A 22,641-nucleotide genomic window follows, 5' to 3' on the forward strand; every position below is an offset into this window, starting at 1 on the left:
TCAAGGCATGGGGGTAATTGAACTGTTCCCCATATCAGGCAGTCAATGTCAGGTTGGTGCTGGTTCAGATCAGGAGGTGCAAGGGTCTCTTGTCCTTTCTCTAATGTGCATTAGCTCAACACCAGAAAACCAACCCCTGTGCATGCATCAGTTTAACATCTCCACATTGCACATTAGCGTCAGCAAGGTTGGCAATTTCATGGGGATTTCACTGGCAGTAGGCTGAGAATGCCCACTTCATTTAGCTTAGATCCTTGAAGGCAAGCAGAGGACATCATACACAGCATTGATTTTGTGCTGATTAATTATAAATGCTGCACATTTTGAAATGAATACAAAAGACAGGGGGTACCTGGAACTCTTGCTTTTTCTCAGTCTGTCTCCAGCACTCATGTTATACAGAGACAGGGCTTTCACTGAAGCAGAGATGCAGCTTTCAGACAGGGACCAGGACAGGACGAGTCTGATGGCGCTTTGGATCTCGAACTTGGTGCACTTGGAGTGGACGACACTCAGTCTCTGCGCCTCCCTGGAGACCCTGAGCAGTACCCTCCTCAGCAGGAAGGACAGCCTCCTGACACCTTCCTGGGAGAAGGGTTTGCCACATTCCCCTGGCCTGCCTCTCTTCAGCAGCTTCCCAATGTCTTCATCCGTCCATGGGAATTCCTCCAGCTCCGGGAGCCGGGCACATTTGAAGAAGATGTCAGTGAGTTCGGGCTCCTCGGCCAGCACCGTGTTCACAGTGTCCCAGCTGTTGTTGCGGCTGTTCATGGAGCCCGAGAGGTACCACCAGTTCCCTCGGTGAGTCGACTGCAGGGCTTGGGAGTTGGATCTGGAAGAGGAGAGGCTGAGTGATCGGCAGGAATCTCCTGCTCCATAGCCCGAGTCCAGAGTCAGGTCTTCCAGCGTCTTCAAGCTCGGGTTGTACAATGCGGCCATTGTGCAGTTTGCAAAATGTTTGCACAAGCCCCGGCCAGATTCAGCTGGGATGAGGTTGCTGTCCAATTCTTTTATCCCACGACATAAAGCGCAACACACTGAGTGAGTTTCTATAGAGAGCCTGTGGGCTCGGAGCGGGATCCAAATCTGCAACAATTCTCCCCAACTCTGCTGCTACTAATGTGTCCCACAAACTCCAAAGCTTCTACTTCACAACTTTCCAAAACTGCCTCTTCACTTCGGATATTCCAGGAAAATATCAGATTCTGGCAGAGAGAAAAAGAAAATCCTTCCAGTAGCTGCCAAGATCTCTTATTCTCTTTTAAATCCTGCAATCGGAAACTCCTCCTCCCTCTGCAGCTCCTTTTAAACTCCCTTCATCCAACTTCTGTCCAGGATAACAGAATCTTTCTTTCCTGCTCCAAAACTCAAAAGCTTTTTTTCCGGAAATATGCACTTCATCTAGTTTTAAAAAAAAGATAAATCTTGAGTGCCGGCCTCCTCACAAAACTAGGTGCGATCTTGGCATTGAGTGTTTCAGGTTCAATCCCCGGGCTAGCGGCTTCTTGCTCAGTAAGCGGCTGCTCTCCCCGGGGCTCCTGTCAATCACACACCATCAGCCAATCGCAGTACGCAATGCAAATTTAATTTCACCCTTTAACCAATCGTTTTCAGCCAAGGGCGTGTCGAAGGTGTCAAATTGTCCAATGGGGGCAGTCAATGAAACACTGATCAGTGGGAATTCCGGATCACCAGATGGATCATCAATCCCAATGATCAATCCTGATCACAGCAAATTCCCACTCCCGATGTAATCCTGACCGCTGCAGATTCCACCTCCTCCTAATGTAATCCCGATCTCAGCAATTTCCCACTCCCAATGTAATCTTGATCTCTACAGATTCCCATTCCCAATGTAACCCTGATCCCTGCAGATTCCCATTCCCAATGTAATCCTGATCTCTGCAGATTCCCACTCCCAATGTAATCCTGATCCCTGCAGAATCTCATTCCTAATGTAATCATGTTCCCTGAATATTCCCATTCCCCATGTAATCTTGGTCCCTGCAGATTCCCATTCATCCCAATATAATCCTGACCTCTGCAGATTCCCAATCTCAATGTAATTCTGATCCCTGCAAATTCCACCTCCTCCTAATGTAATCCTGATCTCAGTAGTCCCCCCCCCCCCAATGTAATTCTGATCTCTACAGATCCCCATTCCCAATATGACCCTGATTACTGCAGAGTCTAGTTTTTCCCGATGTAATGCTGATCTCTGCAGGTTCCCATTCCCTAATGCAATGCTAATCTCTGCAGATTCCCATTCCCAATGTAATCCTGATCTCTGCAGATTCCCACTCCCAATGTAATCCTGATCTCTGCAGAATCCCATTCCTAATGTAATCATGTTCCCTGAATATTCCCATTCCCCATGTAATCTTGGTCCCTGCAGATTCCCATTCATCCCAATATAATCCTGACCTCTGCAGATTCCCAATCTCAATGTAATTCTGATCCCTGCAAATTCCACCTCTCCTAATGTAATCCTGATTTCTGTAGTCCCCCCCCCCCCCAATGTAATCCTGATCTCTACAGATCCCCATTCCCAATATGACCCTGATTGCTGCAGATTCTAGTTTTTCCCAATGTAATGCTGATCTCTGCAGGTTCATTCCCTAATGTAATGCTGATCTCTGCAGATTCCCATTCCCAATTTAATCCTGATCTCTGCAGATTCCCATTCCCAATGCAATCCTGTTCCCTGAATATTCCCATTCCCCATGTAATCTTGGCCCGTGAAAATTCCTATTCCTCCCAATATAATCCTGATCTCTGCAGATTCCCATTCCCAATGTAGTCCTGACCTCTGTAGTTTCCCACCCCCAAAGTAATCCTGATCTCTACAGATTCCCATTCCCAATGTAATCCTGATCTCTGTAGGTTCGCACCCCCAATGTAATCCTGATCTCTACAGATTCCCATTCCCAATATGACCCTGATTGCTACAGATTCCCATTCACAATGTAATCATGATCTCTGCAGATTCCCACTCCTCCCAATGTAAGCCTGATCTCTGCAGATTCCCATCTCTCCCAATGAAATCCTGATCTCTGCAGAATCCCATTCCCAATGTAATCATGATCACTGCAGATTCCCATTCTCAATGTAATCTTGACCTCTGCAGATTCCTATTCCCAATGTAATCCTGATCCCTGAATATTCCCTGAAGCTAAAGAAATTTGGCATGTCTGCATCGACTCTCACAAACTTCTACAGATGTGCAATAGAGAGCATCCTATCTGGCTGCATCACAGCTTGGTATGGCAACTGCTCGATCCAAGACCGCAATAAACCTCAGAATGCAGTGAACTCAGCCCAATGCATCATACAAGCCTGCCACCCCCACATTGATTCTGTATACACCTCCCACTGCCTCAGGAAGGCAGACAGTATTATCAGAGACCCCTCCAACCAGGCATTGCCTTCTTCCAGACCCTTCCATCAGGCAGAAGGTACAGAAGTCTGAAGACCCGCATGTCCAGACATAGGAACAGCTTCTTCCCCACAGCTACTAGACTCCTCAACGACTCCCCCTCAGACTGATCTGTTCCCTGTAAGAACACTATTCATGATGCCCTGTGCTGTTCTTGCTCATGTATTTGCTTTGTTTGGCCCCTTGTTCTGCACTGTTACCAATCACTGTTTGTTGATATACCATTTGTCAATGTTCTCTGTTGATTATTCTTTTTTACTACTATGTACGTACTGTGTATGTTCCCTCGATTGCAGAAAATACTTTTCACTGTTCTTCAGTACATGTGACAATAAATCAAATCAATCAACCAATTCCCAGTCCCCATGTAATCTTGGCCCCTGCAGAATCCATTTCCTCCAAATGTAATCCTGATCTCTGCAGGTTTCCATTCCCAATGTAATTCTGATCCCTGCAAATTCCCAACCTTCCAAATGTAATCCTGAACTCTGCAGATTCCACCTCCTCCTAATGCAATCCGTATCTCAGCAATTTCCCACTCCTAATATAATCCTGATCTCTGCAGATTCCCATTCCCAAAGTAATCCTCATCTCTGCATATTTCCACTCACAATGTAATGCTGATCTCTGCAGATTCCCATTCCCAATGTAATCCTGATCTCTGCATATTTCCACTCACAATGTAATGCTGATCTCTGCAGATTCCCATTCCCAATGTAATCCTGATCTCTGCAGATTCCCAATCCCAAAGTAATCCTGATGTCTGCATATTTCCACTCACAGTGTAATGCTGATCTCTGCAGATTCCCATTCCCAATGTAATCCTGATCTCTACAGATTCCACCTCCTCCTAATGTAATCCTGATCTCCGCAACTTCCCACTCCCAATGTAATCTTGATCTCTACAGATTCCCATTCCCAATAATCCTGATCTCTGCAGAATCCCACTCATCCCAAGATAACCCTGATCTCTGCATATTCCCATTCCCCATGTAATCCTGATCTCTGCAGAATCCCATTCCCAATGTAATCCTGATCTATGTGGATTCCCATTCCGAATGTAATCGTGATCTCTGCTGAATCCCATTTACAATGTAAACCTGATTTCTGCAGATTCTCATTTCTCCCAATGTAATTCTGTTCTCTGCAGATTCAAATTCTTCCCAATGTAATCATAATCTCTGCAGTTGCGCACTCCCAATATAATCCTGATCTCTGTAGACTCCTATTCCCAATGTAATCCTGATCTCTGCTGAATCCAATTCCAAATATAATCCCGATCTCTGCATATTCCTATTGCCAATATAATCCTGATCTCTGCAGTTGCGCACTCCCAATATAATCCTGATCACTGCAGATTCCTATTCCTTCCAATGTAATCACTGGCTGGCTGGAGTACTCTTCAAGCTTAAAGACTGCATTCCTGCACAAAGATATAGAAATGTCTGCTCACCACCATGGTCACTGAAGCCCCGGTGTCGAATTCTATTTGAAGGGGTCTGTCATTCACTCTTAAGGCAATCTCAATCGGAGTCGTCTTATTCAATTGGACTGTATTCAACCGAAAGATTCACTGCTTTTCTTCAAAACTCTTCTCCACTATGTCCAGTGACAGTGTGGATTGCTGCAGCTGTTTTTTTTGCATTGGCGCACTTTGCCTCGTGCGGCCATGTGCTTGAATGTGTGCCCTTCGGATGCATTGGATTCACATCTTCCCTCCATACCAGGCAACATTCTGGTAAATCTCCTCTGCACCCTTTCCAATGCTTCCACATCCTTCCTATAATGCAGCAACCAGAATTGCACGCAATACTCCAAATGCGGCCGCACCAGAGTTTTGTACAGCTGCAACATGACCTCATGGCTCCGAAACTCAATCCCTCTACTAATAAAAGCTAACACACCGTACGCCTTCTTAACAACTCTCTCAACCTGGGTGGCAGCTTTCAGGGATCTATGTACATGGACACCGAGATCTCTCTGCTCATCCACACTACCAAGAATCTTACCATTAGCCCAGTACACTGTCTTCCTGTTATTCCTTCCAAAATGAATCACCTCACATTTTTCTGCATTTAACTCCATTTGCCACCTCTCAGCCCAGTGCTGCAGCCCTCTGTAACTTGTAACATCCTTCTGCACTGTCCACAACTCCACCAACTTTAGTGTCATCTGAAAATGTACTCACCCATCCTTCTACGCCCTCCTCCAGGTCATTTCTTTTCCTCGGATGGTGATGTCTAGCACGAGGGGACATAGCTTTAAATTGAGGGGAGACAGATATAGGACAGATGTCAGAGGTATGTTCTTTACTCAGAGAGTAGTAAGGGCGTGGAATGCCCTGCCTGCAACAGTAGTGGACTCGCCAACACTAAGGGCATTCAAATGGTCATTGGATCGACATATGGACGATAAGGGAATAGTGTAGATGGGCTTTAGAGTGGTTTCACAGGTCGGCGCAACATCGAGGGCCAAAGGGCCTGTACTGCGCTGTAATGTTCTGTGACAGGTCTCTTGTAGATGGTCTCCCCCGCAACGATAGCAGTCTGCCTTGGATTCAGGTTGGCGTCGCAACTCCTTTCTGCTCCTTGGTTTCCGGTCCTCTTCCAAGGATCTTGCCTGGTTCTCCGCTATGCCTGTTGATCCCACCACCGACCTCACAGCCATTCCGCCCCATACATTGTTAACCTCCCCTCCAGCCATGCTTTGGAGTTTAGTGGCACCTTTTTCGGCATACTCCATCAACTGAGCTATCTCAATCACTTTTTCCAACGTAATCATCGGCTCCGCCAGAAGCTTCTTCTGGATATTAAGTTTATGAATCCCACAAGCCAGCCGATCACTCAACATATCACCCAAACTCACAGTGCTCTGCAAGCTGGCGAAGTCTGGCTATGAAGCCCGGGACAGACTCTTCATGGTGGTCCCTCACTGCAGAGTTAAAGTTATAATATTGGAGGATAATTGAGGGCTTCGGATTGAAATATTCTTCAATCAATTTGATTATCTCGTCAATGGTATTCAGATTTGTTGCCTCCGGGCACATGAGGTTCCCAATCAAATGTACATTTGAAGCCAGCAAACCTGTCCTTGCCTGTGATCTCATGCGCAGTTTTTTAAAAATGGAGCCGTTCTATGTACTGACTTCAACCCTCAACCCCTTCGTCAAATGGGTCCAAGTTCTCAATGATAGGCATTTTCACTCACGGTTTCAGTGATTCCGACTCTTGCTGGAGCTTCTCTACTTTCTCAACTGTTCCTGCCTTGATTCCCGACGACTGTGAGCTGCGAGTAAAACCGTTTACCTTGTCATTTTATTGATGATTGAGCTTAGACTGATGGGACAGCAATTGATCGGGTTGGATTTGTCCTGGTTCTTGTGTACAGGACACACCTGGGCAATTTGCCACATTGCTGGGTAGATGCCAGTGCTGTAGCTGAACTGGAATGGCTTGGCTAGGGACACAAATCTTCAGTACTATTGCTGGAATATTGCCAGGGCCCATAGCCTTTGCAGTGCCTCGTGCTTTCAGCCATTTCTTGATATAATGTCGAGTGAAATGAATTGGTTGTGAAGCTGTGGGGCTTCAGGAGGAGGCTGAGGTGGATCATCCACACGCACTTTGGCTGAAGATTGTTGCGAATGCTTCAACCATATCTTTTGCAATGATGTGCTAGGCTCCTTTACTTTTGAGAATGGGGATATTTGTGGAGCCTCCTCCTCCAGTGAGTTGGTTCTTCTCCAGCACCATTCACGGCTGGACGTGGCAGGAACTGCAGAGCTTAGACCAGATCCGATGGTTGTGGAATTCTTAAGCTCTGTGTATTATTAGCTGCTTATGCTGTTCAGCACACAATTAGTCCTGTGTTTTAGCTTCACCAGGTTAACACCAGGTATTCCTGGTGTCACTCCTGGCATGCCCGTCTGCACGCTTCATTGTCGGGCCATGAGTTTACAGTATAATTCTGCTGCTGCTGATGACCACAACGCCTCATGGATGCCCAGTCTTGAGTTGCTAGATCTGTTCAAAGTCTATCCCATTTAGCACGATGGTAGTGCCATACATCGCAATGGAGGGTATCCTCAATGTGAAGGCGGGACTTTGTCTCCACAAGGATTGTGCGGTCGTCACTTCTACCGATACTGCCATGGGCAGATGCAGCATGCAGATTGGTGAGGATGAGGTCAAGTATGTTTTTCCCTCTTTTTGGCTCCCTCACCACCTGCTGCAGTTCATGTCTAGCAGCTATGTCCTTAGGACTCGGCGAGCCCGGTCTGTGATGGTACTACCGAGCTACTTTTGGTGATGGACATTGAAATCCCCCACCCAGAGCATATTCTGCACCCTTGCCACCCTCAGTGTTTCCTCCAAGTGGTGTTCAACATGGAGGAGCTGATTCATCAGCTGATAGGGGACAATACGTGACAATCAGCAGGAGGTTTCCTTGTCCAGGTTTGACTTGGTGCCATGATACTTCATGCGGTCCAGAGTCAATGTTGAGAACTCCCAGGGCAGCTCCCTCCAGATGCTTGCCATGGTGTCACCACCTCTGCTGGGTCTGTTCTGCCAATGGGACAGGATGTACCCGGGGATGGTGATGATGGTGTCTGGGACATTATCTGTAAGGTATGATTTGTGAGTCTGACTATGTCAAGCTGTTACTTGTTGCTCTCCCAATTTTGGCACAAGCACCCAGATGTTCCTAAGGAGGACTTTGTAAGCTCAACAGGGTTGAGTTTGCGGTTATCATTTCCAGTGACTAGTTGGTGGGTTGGCTAGGGACAGTGTTCTGCCTGGCAACAGTCAGTGATTGGTTCCTGCCTGATGCTTTCTGAGAGAATTGGGCAGAAAAGTTTAGACCTCGGAAGTGAAAGGAACGTACTCTCTCACTCGCTCTCGCTCTCTCTTGCTCCCCTGCTTGCTGAAGTATAAGAATGTTTTATTGTTCTGAAAGCAGTGAGTGCTGGGAATGATGCTGAGATTGCAGAGAAGGTAGACAACAGAAAAAACCTATCCCAAGCCTAGAAGGAAGAAGTACCAAAACGAAAGGTGAACTTGAGAAAGACATTGACTGGAAGCCATCCGAGTGCGTGAAATATCCTTATCCTTTTATTTACATTAACACTCTTTCCCTTTCCACCACTCTTTCCTCTCTGTGTTGTTTGTCTGTGTGTGTGTGTGTGCGTGTGTCTATATGTGTGTGTAGATAGTGGGGTGAGTTATAAAGGGGGGGTTGGGGAAGGGGCATTAGATAGTTACATTTCCTGTGATTACTTGTGATTTAAAGTTTCAAAGCTGGTGTCTGTGGTTTATGGGCTCAACCAAGGACCTTGGGTATTTAGAAAAATATCTAATTTCACCTGTGTTGCGACTCCAGGTCATTTGGGGCCGGAATTAACTGTGCACTAGCCCAGGGTTTTATGACGCTTCTAATTCCAGATGTTTTGTTGAATTCACATTCCACTTTCTGCCTTGGTGGGACTTGGACTCCGGTCCCCAGAGCATTACCCTGGGTCTCTGGATTGCTAGTCCAGTGACATTATTACGATGCCACCATCTTCCCAATCTGATGGGATCTTTCCAGAATCTAGTGAATTTAATAAAATCCCAGAATTTTAATGCGATCACAATTGATTGATGAATTTCCAATTCTAGATGGTCACCTCAGGGACGAATGGGAACACAGCCACAAGATAGCGATATTCACATGACACCTCATTGTTTGAAATAAATGAAGTATGACTTGTGTAAAATAGCGAACAAAGGAATATTGCCAACAATAAGGAGTCGAGCAGTGTGGCTTCAGTGGTACCAATGTTTGGAGCAAGTTGATATCAAGCAGAATCATGAGTCAAGGCAAATGTTGGTTATTTTCAGGACCAGTATTAGTTAGTGACTGAGTAAGTTAAGGCCCACAATTTTTACATTGGATTCCAAATTTTTTCATGACGTTTTGTGGATCAGATTCTGTCCATTTATTGATGAAATTGTTCATCAGTGATCGCGATTATTCTGCTAATAACTTTCTCATTCCAATATATCCATCAGTTCATTTTCATTTACATAATAACAATAAACAGATCGGCTGCACTGACAAAATGCACCAATCAACCCTTTTTCATTTTTCGTTTCAACTAAAACTGGTTTAACAAATTCTTGAGAATGCTGTGGGCATGAGATTCTTCTTACCCCTTTAAATAGTCGCAAGTCCTGTATTGAACTGCCATCTTGTGGACACATTTGTATTAATTAACTGCAGGTTGGATAAGTAGCTTTTATGAACAGTTAGCTTAAGCATGAGAGCCATTTCCGAGGGCAGTTATCGTTTATCATTAGAATCAGAAGGAAAAACAGCAAACACTAGAAACCCCGAGTATATAAAGTGATGTTTCCGGCGTTGTGCTGAAAGTGTGTTTATCGTATGTCCTGTGTTTTTTCATGTATAGAATGATCTGCCTGGACTGTACGCAGAACAATACTCCCAGCATCCTTACCAATACTTATCCCTCTGACCACTATCGCTAAAACTCTTTAACTGGTCTTTTATTTCATTGCTGTTTGTGGGACGATCTATTAACTGTTTTGTCTCACCATATTGCTTGAGAAACTAGTTATTTATAGATGGATAGCAATAATATTCAAACTGAACTGCACTGCTGTTTCACTGAAGTTACTTATTGATCAGTTGTTTGGTAAGTTCAAACCAAGCTGTGCCAGTAAATTGCACCCATTGGCATAGTGGATAGTACATTAAAGGGCAGGCTCCCTGCACTTCAGGGGGTCAGGGGTTATGGGGAGAAGCAAGGAGAATGCGGATGATAAACATATCAGCCATGATTCAATGGCGGAGAAGACTCTATTGGCCGAATGGCCTAATTTTGCTCCTATATTTTATTTGATAAACATTTTATTCAAGGCATTTTTAATTAAACATAACCAAGAAATACACAAGCCAACTGCGTCAACAGGGGACAACCCCCCCGTCCCTGCACCCGCCCCCCAACAAACAGCCCCCAAATCACAGCCCACTCATCCCGTTGCCACCTCGACACAAGCCTCTCTTCCAATTTTTCACCCCACCCAAACAGAAAATAAAACAGAACCACCCCCCCGCCCCCACTGATGACTCAATACTCCTGAAAAAGTTGATGAACAGCTTCCACCTCGAGGGGAACCTTTCCTCCGCGCCTCAAATGACAAACTCGATCTTTTCCAAATCAGGAACACTGCCAAACCTGCCCACCCACACCCTGCCTTCGGCAGCTCCACGTCCCACCAGCACAACAAAATCCGTCTCGGGGCTATCAGGGAGTCAAAGGCCAACACGCCGGCCTCTCTCCCCACTGCACTCTCGGATCCTCCGCCACTCCAAATATCGACACCTCTGGACTCGAGCTACCTTTGCCCCCAAAATCTTTGACAATACTTCCGAAAATCCTTTCCAAAACCCCCTCAACATCAGATACACCCACAACTTATGCACATGACTCGCCGATCCCCTGCACACCGCCCACACCTATCCTCCACCCCAGGAAAGAACCGACTCATCCTGGACACCCACATGTGGGCCCTGTGCACCACCTTAAATTGGATACGGCCTAGTCTTGGACACGACGAGGACGTATTCACGCTCTGCCGAGTTTCACTCCAGCCCCCAATGCCCCACCCAACTCCTGCTCCCACCTGTGCCTAACGTCCTCCAGGGCAGCACACTCTCTCTTCATTAGCTCCCCATACATGTCCGTAACCTTGTCCTCCCCAATTTCATCCTCGGACAGAAGCTTATCCTGCAGCATCGGGGAAGGCAGCATCAGAGGGTGTCCAGGATGAGTCGCTTCTTTCCTGGAAATAAAATGCACTCTGACTTAGAGCAGTACATGAACCACTTTTAAAACAAATAACAAGAAGCATATTCCCTCCTTGACTGTGCATTTGTGAGGTTTCTCTGTTTCGTAACTGAGAGGATGGGTACAGCGGAGGATCTCACAAACAGCGATGTTCTGGCAACTGGACCACAGCCGAGCTAGTAGGAAGAGCAGCTCCCACTCAGCAACACCAATTTGACACAACTGAGAGCAGAAACTGAGCCCAGCAGGCCCTCAATCCGTGTCCCTCAGGTTCTAATGCTGAACACGAGGAGACTGCTCCTGACCTGACTCCAGTTTCAGGGAAACATTGATTGTGTGTGAAATCCTGTGAGCGCAGAACAGAAAAATGATACTTACAACTACCACTTGTCAGTGAATGTCAATGAGGGAGGGGCGCTCGCTACCTATTTGAAATCAGTATGCACCAGTCTGTGCAAAATTCAGGAATAGCCTTTAATTTCAAATTGGTATTTTTCTCAAAGAATGCTGTTGCTCATGTTTATTTAAATGAGTCATATGGTGGAATCACTTACTGCTATGATTAATTAAAAACCCAAAGGTCAGCAACTTCTAACGGACCAATAATCATAAGACATGGGTACCATTAAGAGGTTTGGTGGGTTTTTAAATTTACATTTCATAAAATAATGGAGACCGGTTCAGCTCATTTGACTGGACAGCTGGTTTGTGAGCAAGGCAAACATCGCGGGTTCAATTCCCGTGTCCGGCTGAGGTTATTCACGAAGGCCCCGCCTTCTCAACCCTGCCCCTCGCCTGAGGTGTGGTGATCCTCAGGTTAAACCACCACCAGTCAGCTCTCCCCCCTCAAAGGGGAAAGCAGCCTCTGGTCTTCCGGGACTATGGTGACTTTACTCTGCCATCAAATAATTTACCTCTAGGAGCATAATGTACAACTCGATAGCAAGAATTTTGACAGTGGACATTTGATGGGATTGCCAGCTGTAAAGGATCATATCAAACTGACAGATTGGGTTACTGTATGCCATGTCTATTTTGGGCAGGGATGCTCGCTCTCCACGCTAGCCCTTATTAGGGAGACTACATCTAAACGTCACAACACAGTTACTGAGAGTCACTTTCATTCTCTCCACATTAACACAAACACCACTTTGGCTGTGCTGAGCATAGGGAAATCGAATGAAATGGGTAAGTGCAGAAGCAGTTCAGTATTCTAGTCAGAGACCCAGCCAGGAGTAGAGCTTTAGAGTTCCCTGCATTCCTTTACTGGATTTTAAGCCCGTCCAGCTCAGCAGGAATGCTGCACGTATGGGTTTAACATTGGGTTTGGAAACCTCCCCAAACCATTTACACTGGCTGCTGTTTCAACTGCCGTTTTCCTTCAGGACAGGTGTTCAGATCGAGCGAGAAGGAACCCAATTACACTGGCAAAGTCGTGCTCCAGTGACATCATCTGGACCAAGGTGAGGTTTTAACTGAAGATTGAGGAAAGCCCACCTAATACCAGACCTACCAGGAATAGTTTGCAGCAGCAGGACAGTGGCCAGAGGCGACAAAGGTAAGATTTATCTTTTGGCATTTTGAAGGTAGCTCAGGGAGAGCTGGAGTCCTCGCCCAGGTCCCACAAGTAAATCTCAGAGGTTCCCTTCTTTGAACTAGCTCCCCTCCCTCCCTGCAACCGTACTTGCTTCAGCACCCTTGTTCATGGAAAGGCCTGACTGCTGGGATAGTGTCCCTTCCTGACCTTGGCGGTGGAAAGTCTCATACCCGTCCATAGTCCAAATCCTCTGAGCTTTCGGCTGCAGTAATTAACTCAGCTGAATTAATGCCTGCAGATCCCCTCACACCAGACCTCTGCTCCAGCTTCTAATTGGGGTTATTGGGTTGACTCGAAGGGCAGGATTTTCCAGTGCTGCCGAAGTCAATGAACCTTTGAACCGCTCGCCACATTTTCTGGCCCGACCCCCATGCGAAGGGGCCTTCTGAATAGATCTAGGGGCTTCTTGTTTTCTAAGAACGTTGTCGTCCCTTTCTACAGCACTAACACTTTACACGTGTGACATATCAGGCAGCAGTGGTCAGCACTCACTGGATAATTTTCTGATAGTTGTACTGGGAACTGTGCACCTGACGTACTGTAATGTTTAGTGAAATGTCAACATTACTTATGCAATGAGCCACTTGTTTGTGGTCTTCATAATGAATTGCAATTGTCACAACTTTTCTGATAAAACAAGAACTATTTCTGAAACAATCCAAGTCAGTTCTATTTCTGCAACATTACTGTCAGACTTCAGATATTAATCAACTTTGTTGATGCTACTTGACTTTTCAAAAGATAAACTTGTTATTATCTCAATGGTGTCAATGTATAGGATGGTTATACAAAGAACAAAGAAAAGTACAGCACAGGAACAGGCCCTTCGGCCCTCCAAGCCCGTGCCGACCATGCTGCCCGACTAAACTACAATCTTCTACACTTCCTGGGTCTGTATCCCTCTATTCCCATCCTATTCATGTATTTGTCAAGATGCCCCTTAAATGTCACTATCGTCCCTGCTGCCACCACCTCCTCAGTCACCCACTACCCTCTGTGTAAAAAACTTGCCTCGTACATGTACTCTAAACTTGCCCTTCGCACCTTAAACCTATGCCCCCTAGTAATTGACCCCTCTACCCTGGGGAAAAGTCTCTGACTATCCACTCGGTCTATGCCCCTCATAATTTTGTAGACCTCTATCAGGTCGCCCCTCAACCTCCGTTGTTCCAGTGAGAACAAACCGAGTTGATTCAACCGCTCCTCATAGCTAATGCCCTCCATACCAGGCAACATTCTGGTAAATCTCTTCTGCACCCTCTCTAAAGCCTCCACATCCTTCTGGTAGCGTGGCAACCAGAATTGAACACTATACTCCAACTGTGGCCTAACTAAGGTTCTATACAGCTGCAACATGACTTGCCAATTCTTATACTCAATGCCCCGGCCAATGAAGGCAAGCATGCCGTATGCCTTCTTGACTACCTTCTCCACCTGTGTTGCCCCTTTCAGTGACATGTGGACCTGTACACCTAGATCTCTCTGACTTTCAATACTCTTAAGGGTTCTACCATTCACTGTATTTTCACTACCTGCATTAGACCTTCCAAAATGCATTACCTCACATTTGTCTGGATTAAACTCCATCTGCCATCTCTCCGTCCAAGTCTCCAAACAATCTAAATCCTGCTGTATCCTCTGACAGTCCTCATCGCTATCTGCAATTCCACCAACCTTTGTGTCGTCTGCAAACTTACTAATCAGACCAGTTACATTTTCCTCCAAATCATTTATATATACTACAAACAGCAAAGGTCCCAGCACTGATCCCTGCGGAACACCACTAGTCACAGCCCTCCAATTAGAAAAGCATCCTTCCATTGCTACTCTCTGCCTTCTATGACCTAGCCAGTTCTGTATCCACCTTGCCAGCTCACCCCTGATCCCGTGTGACTTCACCTTTTGTACTAGTCTACAAGAGGGACCTTGTCAAAGGCCTTACTGAAGTCCATATAGACACCATCTACTGCCCTACCTGCATCAATCATCTTTGTGATGTCTTCGAAAAACTCTAACAAGTTAGTGAGACACGACCTCCCCTTCACAAAACCATGCTGCCTCTCACTAATACGTCCATTTGCTTCCAAATGGGAGTAGATCCTGTCTCGAAGAATTCTCTCCAGTAATTTCCCTACCACTGACGTAAGGCTTACCAGCCTGTAGTTCCCTGGATTATCCTTGCTACCCTTCTTAAACAGAGGAACAACATTGGCTATTCTCCAGTCCTCCGGGACGTCACCTGAAGATAGTGAGGATCCAATGAGTTCTGTCAAGGCCTCAGCAATTTCCTCTCTAGCCTCCTTCAGTATTCTGGGGTAGATCACATCAGGCCCTGGGGACTTATCTACCTTAATATTTTTCAAGACGCCCAACACCTCGTCTTTTTGGATCTCAATGTGACCCAGGCTATCTACACACCCTTCTCCAGACTCAACATCTACCAATTCCTTCTCTTTGGTGAATACTGATGCAAAGTATTCATTTAGTACCTCGCCCATTTCCTCTGGCTCCACACATAGATTCCCTTGCCTATCCTTCAGTGGGCCAACCCGTTCCCTGGCTACCCTCTTGCTTTTTATGTACATGGTGTATATGTTTACAGTGGTGTATATGGTTATGGTAGTGTATATGATTATAGTGGTGTATATGTTTACAGGGGTATATATGGTTATGGAATGTATATGATTATAGTGGTGTATATGGTTATAGTGGTGTGTATGTTTCTAGTGATGTGTATGTTTATAGTGGTGTATATGATTATAGTGGTATATGTTTATAGTGGTGCATATGTTTATAGTGGTATATATGTTTATTGTGGTGTATATATCTATGGTGGTGTTTCTGATTATAGTGGTATATATGTTTATATTGGTGTATATGTTTATAGTGGTGTATATGTTTATAGTGGTGTGTATGTTTATAATAGTGTATATGGTTATGGTGGTGCATATGTTTATAGTGGTGTATATGTTTATAGTGGTGTATATGTTTATAATGGTGTATATGGTTATGGGGTGTATATGGTTATAGTGATGCATATGTTTATAGTGGTGTGTATGTTTATAGTGGTGTATATGTTTATAATGGTGTATATGGTTATGGTGGTGTATATGTTTATGGTGGTGTATATGTTTATGGTGGTGTATATGGTTATGGGGTGTATAAGGTTATAGTGATGGATATGTTTATAGTGGTGAATATATTTCTAGAGTTGCATATGTTTATAGTGGTGTGTATGTTTATAGTGGTGTATATAGTTATAGTGGTGTATATGTTTATAGTGCTGTATATCATTATAGTGGTGTATATGTTTATACTGGTGTGTATGTTTATAGTAGTATATATGGTTATAGTGATGTATATGGTTATAGTGGTGTATATATTTATAGTGGTGCATGTGTTTATAGTGGTGTATATGTTTATAGTGGTGTATATGTTGACAGAGGACAGGGTTAGAGTATATATGGTTATGCCTTGGAGTTTGGTGTCCGAGTGTGCGCAGATGCATGAAGCATCTGCATACTGTTCAATGACAGAAGATGGGATGACCTTGGATCTGGCCTGCAGGTGATGGAGGGTGAATAGATTTCCATTTGTTCTGTAGTTTAGCTCCACTCCAACAGGGAGCTTGCTGAGAGTGGCGAACCATCACCTTGCTGCCTTTGTTAATTCGGAGGTGGGTATTCCGGGTGGGATAAGTGGCTCACTTCCTGACTCCTCAATATCTCTTCACTAGCTTTCCATCACCTCCAAGGTGGGTCCGCAGTGTGTTAGAGCACTGTCCATGTCACTGCTCAGGTGTGACTGCAACAATACTCAAGAAGTGCAACACCATTCAGGACAAAGCAGTCTCCTCAATCCACTTCGCCACCTGAAGCATTCACTCCATCCAACACGGGTACATTTTGGCAGCATTGTGGTTCTACACAGGTAAGGTGCCCCCAAAACTCACAACCTCCACCATGCAGAAAGCCAGGGCAGTAGCTGCGGGGGAGAAGCAGCAGTTCTAAGTTCAGCTCCATGTCATACATTATTACAGCTGCAAATATATTGCCGTTCCTTCATTGTCCTCGGGCCAAAGTTCTGGATCCCCTGCCGCCGGGTGTGTCTGTGGAGGAGATTACAACATAAAGGGGAATGCTATAACCTTCCAGCCTCTTCTGATGTGGAGAGGAAACCCGAGACACTACACGTGTAGTGTCTCCCACCCGCCCTCCTCCTCTAACCTAATAATAAAACCCATTGGTCTGAGGTAAGTACCATATTTTATTATATTATTATTATTTTTTATAAAAAATTTAATTTAGTTGTTAGCCCGATCTTGGTAGAAAGTTAGAGGAATGGCAGGGAAGGGAGTGCAATGTTCCTCCTGCAGGATGTTTGAGGTGAGGGATGCCGTTAGTGTCCCTGCTGATTTTATCTGCAGGAAGTGCTGCCATCTCCAGCTCCTCCAAGACCGAGTTAGGGAACTGGAGATGGAGTTGGAAGAACTTCGGATCATTCGGGAGGCAGAAGGGGTCATAGATAGCAGCTTCAGGGAATTAGTTACACCAAAGATTGGAGATAGGTGGGTAACTGTAAGAGGGACTGGGAAAAAGCAGTCAGTGCAGGGATCCCCTGCGGTCGTTCCCCTGAGAAACAAGTATACCGCTTTGGATACTTGTGGGGGGGGGGGGGTGGGGACTTACCAGGGGTAAGCCATGGGGCACGGGCCTCTGGCACGGAGTCTGTCCCTGTTGCTCAGAAGGGAAGGGGGGAGAGGAGCAGAGCATTAGTGATTGGGGACTCTATAGTCAGGGGCACAGATAGGAGATTTTGTGGGAGCGTGAGAGACTCACGTTTGGTATGTTGCCTCCCAGGTGCAAGGGTACGTGATGTCTCGGATCGTGTTTTCCGGGTCCTTAGGGGGGAGGGGGAGCAGCCCCAAGTCGTGGTCCACATTGGCACTAACGACATAGGTAGGAAAGGGGACAAAGTTGTCAGGCAGGCTTTCAGGGAGCTAGGATGGAAGCTCAGAACTAGAACAAACAGAGTTGTTATCTCTGGGTTGTTGCCCGTGCCACGTGATAGTGAGATGAGGAATAGGGAGAGAGAGCATTTAAACACGTGGCTACTGGGATGGTGCAGGCGGGAGGGATTCAGATTTCTGGATAACTGGGGCTCTTTCTGGGGAAGGTGGGACCTCTACAGACAGGATGGTCTACATCTGAACCTGAGGGGCACAAATATCCTGGGGGGGAGATTTGTTCGTGCTCTTTGGGGGGGTTTAAACTAATGCAGCAGGGGCATGGGAACCTGGATTGTAGTTTTAGGGTAAGGGAGAATGAGAGTATAGAGGTCAGGAGCACAGATTTGACGTCGCAGGAGGGGGCCAGTGTTCAGGTTTGAAGTGTGTCTACTTCAATGCCAGGAGTATACGAAACAAGGTAGGGGAACTGGCAGCATGGGTTGGTACCTGGACATTTCGGAGACATGGATAGAGCAGGGACAGGAATGGATGTTGCAGGTTCCGGGGTTTAGGTGTTTTAGTAAGCTTAGAGAAGGAGGCAAAAGAGGGGGAGGTGTGGCGCTGCTAGTCAAGAGCAGTATTACGGTGGCGGAGAGGATGCTAGATGGGGACGCTTCTTCCGAGGTAGTATGGGCTGAAGTTAGAAACAGGAAAGGAGAGGTCACCCTGTTGGGAGTTTTTTATAGGCCTCCTAATAGTTCTAGGGATGTAGAGGAAAGGATGGCGAAGTTAATTCTGGATAAGAGCGAAAGTAACAGGGTAGTTATTATGGGAGACTTTAACTTTCCAAATATTGACTGGAAAAGATATAGTTTGAGTACAATAGATGGGTCGTTTTTTGTACAGTGTGTGCAGGAGGTTTCCTGAAACAATATGTTGACAGGCCAACAAGAGGCGAGGCCACGTTGGATTTGGTTTTGGGTAATGAACCAGGCCAGGTGTTGGATTTGGAGGTAGGAGAGCACTTTGGGGACAGTGACCACAATTCGGTGACGTTTAAGTTAATGATGGAAAGGGATAAGTATACACCGCAGGGCAAGAGTTATAGCTGGGGGAAGGGCAATTATGATGCCATTAGACGTGACTTGGGGGGGATAAGGTGGAGAAGTAGGCTGCAAGTGTTGGGCACACTGGATAAGTGGGGCTTGTTCAAGGATCAGCTACTGCGTGTTCTTGATAAGTATGTACCGGTCAGGCAGGGAGGAACGCGTCGAGCGAGGGAACCGTGGTTTACCAAGGAAGTGGAATCTCTTGTTAAGAGGAAGAAGGAGGCCTATGTGAAGATGAGGTGTGAAGTTTCAGTTGGGGCGATGGATAGTTACAAGGTAGCGAGGAAGGATCTAAAGAGAGAGCTAAGACGAGCAAGGAGGGGACATGAGAAGTATTTGGCAGGAAGGATCAAGGAAAACCCAAAAGCTTTCTATAGGTATGTCAGGAATAAGCGAATGACTAGGGAAAGAGTAGGACCAGTCAAGGACAGGGATGGGAAATTGTGTGTGGAGTCTGAAAAGATAGGCGAGATACTAAATGAATATTTTTCGTCAGTATTCACTCAGGAAAAAGATAATGTTGTGGAGGAGAATGCTGAGCCCCAGGCTAATAGAATAGATGGCATTGAGGTACGTAGGGAAGAGGTGTTGGCAATTCTGGACAGGCTTAAAATAGATAAGTCCCCGGGACCTGATGGGATTTATCCTAGGATTCTCTGGGAGGCCAGGGAAGAGATTGCTGGACCTTTGGCTTTGATTTTTATGTCATCATTGGCTACAGGAATAGTGCCAGAGGACTGGAGGACAGCAAATGTGGTCCCTTTGTTCAAAAAGGGGAGCAGAGACAACCCCGGCAACTATAGACCAGTGAGCCTCACGTCTGTAGTGGGTAAAGTCTTGGAGGGGATTATAAGAGACAAGATTTATAATCATCTCGATAGGAATAATATGATCAGGGATAGTCAGCATGGCTTTGTGAAGGGTAGGTCATGCCTCACAAACCTTATTGAGTTCTTCGAGAAGGTGACTGAACAGGTAGACGAGGGTAGAGCAGTTGATGTGGTGTATATGGATTTCAGCAAAGCGTTTGATAAGGTTCCCCACGGTAGGCTATTGCAGAAAATACGGAGGCTGGGGATTGAGGGTGATTTAGAGACGTGGATCAGAAATTGGCTAGCTGAAAGAAGACAGAGGGTGGTGGTTGATGGGAAATGTTCAGAATGGAGTACAGTCACAAGTGGAGTACCACAAGGATCTGTTCTGGGGCCGTTGCTGTTTGTCATTTTTATCAATGACCTAGAGGAAGGCGCAGAAGGGTGGGTGAGTAAATTTGCAGACGATACTAAAGTCGGTGGTGTTGTCGATAGTGTGGAAGGATGTAGCAGGTTACAGAGGGATATAGATAAGCTGCAGAGCTGGGCTGAGAGGTGGCAAATGGAGTTTAATGTAGAGAAGTGTGAGGTGATTCACTTTGGAAGGAATAACAAGAATGCGGAATATTTGGCTAATGGTAAAGTTCTTGAAAGTGTGGATGAGCAGAGGGATCTAGGTGTCCATGTACATAGATCCCTGAAAGTTGCCACCCAGGTTGATAGGGTTGTGAAGAAGGCCTATGGAGTGTTGGCTTTTATTGGTAGAGGGATTGAGTTCCGGAGTCGGGAGGTCATGTTGCAGCTGTACAGAACTCTGGTACGGCCGCATTTGGAGTATTGCGTACAGTTCTGGTCACCGCATTATAGGAAGGACGTGGAGGCTTTGGAGCGGGTGCAGAGGAGATTTACCAGGATGTTGCCTGGTATGGAGGGACAATCTTATGAGGAAAGGCTGATGGACTTGAGGTTGTTTTCGTTGGAGAGAAGAAGGTTAAGAGGAGACTTAATAGGGGCATACAAAATGATCAGGGGGTTGGATAGGGTGGACAGTGAGAGCCTTCTCCCGCAGATGGAAATGGCTGGCACGAGGGGACAAAACTTTAAACTGAGGGGTAATAGATATAGGACAGAGGTCAGAGGTAGGTTCTTTACGCAAAGAGTAGTGAGGCCGTGGAATGCCCTACCTGCTACAATAGTGAACTCGCCAACATTGAGGGCATTTAAAAGTTTATTGGATAAACATATGGATGATAATGGCGTAGTGTAGGTTAGATGGCTTTTGTTTCGGTGCAACATCGTGGGCCGAAGGGCCTGTACTGCGCTGTATTGTTCTGTGTTCTGTGTTCTGTGTATTACAGCAAGGAAGGTGGAGAGAGTGTCGGTGCGATGACACAGCCTTGCTTGACTCAAACGTGAATTGGTTTGATGGTGGATCCATTGATCCAGATCATGGCTTGCATGTCATTGTGGAGCAGGCGGCGGATGGTGACAAACCTTTGGGGGCCGCTGGAATGGAGAAGAACGCTCCATAATCCCTCAAGGTTGAAAATATCAAAGGTTATTGTGAGGCCACAGAAGACCATGTACAAGCGTGGGTGCTGATTCCTGCAGTTCTCTTGCAGTTGCTGTGTGGTGACAATCATGTCCGTTGTGGCCCTTAGTGGGCAGGATTTGCATTGCGACTCTGGGAGGAGCTCTTGAACCACAGGGAGAAGGCAATCATAGAATCATAGAATTTACAGTGCAGAAGGAGACCATTTGGCCCATCGAGTCTGCACCGGCCCTTGGAAAGAGCACCCAACTTAAGCCCACCCCTGCACCCTATCCCCGTAACCCAGTAACATTGAGGGGCAATTTAGTATGGCCAATCCACCTAACCTGCACATGGTGGGTGGCATTCTGTGGGATGCATTCAAAGACACTTACACTGAAGACAGAGTCTCTGTTAAAGAAGTCTTCAAAGTGCTCCTTCGAATGGGTGCTGACTGCCTCTCTGTTCTTGATGAGCACCTCTCCGTTGCTGGTCAGCACTGTGTTGGGGCCATGGGTACTTGGTCCATAGTTGGTCTTGACTGTGTGACAGAAACCTCCCCAAGCATAGTTGTCAATGAATTGCTGGATCTCCTGCACTTTCTCCATCCACCATTTGTTCTTTAGAATGTTTTTTTTTTGCTGGAGCTCAGTATTCAGCTGTCTGTAGAGCTGCTGTCTCGCTCTCGAGTTGGGTTGCTGTTTCAGGTTCAGAAGAGCTTTGGGCCTGTGGCTTATCAGCTCCTGGATCTCCTGATTGTTCTCATTCAACCAGTCTTGGTGTTTCCTGGTCGAGTTACCAAGCGCCTTTTGGCAGGTGCCGTTTATGGAGAACTTGAGGGCAGACCAGGCACTGTGAACACTCGAGTCCTGGTGAGCAAGGGACACAGATTGGCAGTGAGGCACTGGCTGACTATGGCTTTCCTATCAGGGTCTTTGTGTGTCTCAGCGTTGCTTTTCCTGTGGCATTGTTGCTATTGCCGTTGCTGCTTTGAGGCTCTTTATAGCCTCGCTCTCCTCGCTGAAGTCTCATTCCTTATAGCCTGTTTTCCACGCGGAAGTCCAGCTCTTTATTCCCCGTGATCCTCGCTGAAATCTCGCTCTTTATACCCCAATCTCCTCGCTGAAGTCATGCTCTTTATTACCCTCTCTCCTCGCTTACGACTTCCTTTTTATCTCCCACTCTCTTCATTGGGATCTCACTCTTCATAACCCACTCTCCATGCTGATGTCTCGAACTTTATACCCACTCTCTTAGATGAAACCTCGCTCTTTATACCCTGCACTCCTCACTGAAGACTCACTCTTATACCCTGTACTCCTCGCTGAAATATTGCTCTCTATATCCTGCTTGCTCACT

General features: G+C 46.2%; 2 protein-coding genes across 9 annotated transcripts in view; one reads left to right on the forward strand and one right to left on the reverse strand.

Moving 5' to 3' along the window:
- Positions 1–1,506, reverse strand: part of abtb2b (ankyrin repeat and BTB (POZ) domain containing 2b) — a 389,054-nt gene extending 387,548 nt beyond the window's left edge. For both annotated transcript variants that reach the window (XR_011933118.1, XM_072466583.1), the window contains exon 1: positions 353–1,506. Coding sequence is in view for 1 of the 2 variants with exons in the window: in XM_072466583.1 (XP_072322684.1) it covers positions 353–939 (587 nt within the window). In the remaining variant the exon portion in view is untranslated. The remainder of the gene's footprint in view (positions 1–352) is intronic.
- Positions 1,507–12,197: 10,691 nt separating this feature from the next.
- Positions 12,198–22,641, forward strand: part of LOC140384665 (prestin-like) — a 28,772-nt gene continuing 18,328 nt past the window's right edge. For 2 of the 7 annotated variants that reach the window (XM_072466586.1, XM_072466584.1), the window contains exons 1-2: positions 12,199–12,473; positions 12,671–12,843. The gene's annotated coding sequence lies outside the window, so the exon portion shown is untranslated. Of the gene's footprint in view, positions 12,474–12,670; positions 12,844–13,660; positions 13,773–16,618; positions 16,813–22,641 lie in introns of all 7 variants that reach the window. The other 5 variants (XM_072466587.1, XM_072466585.1, XM_072466588.1 and 2 more) reach the window with 5 other exon arrangements.

This window comes from Scyliorhinus torazame, chromosome 10, assembly GCF_047496885.1.
Source record: "Scyliorhinus torazame isolate Kashiwa2021f chromosome 10, sScyTor2.1, whole genome shotgun sequence".
Taxonomy (NCBI): Eukaryota; Metazoa; Chordata; class Chondrichthyes; order Carcharhiniformes; family Scyliorhinidae; genus Scyliorhinus; species Scyliorhinus torazame.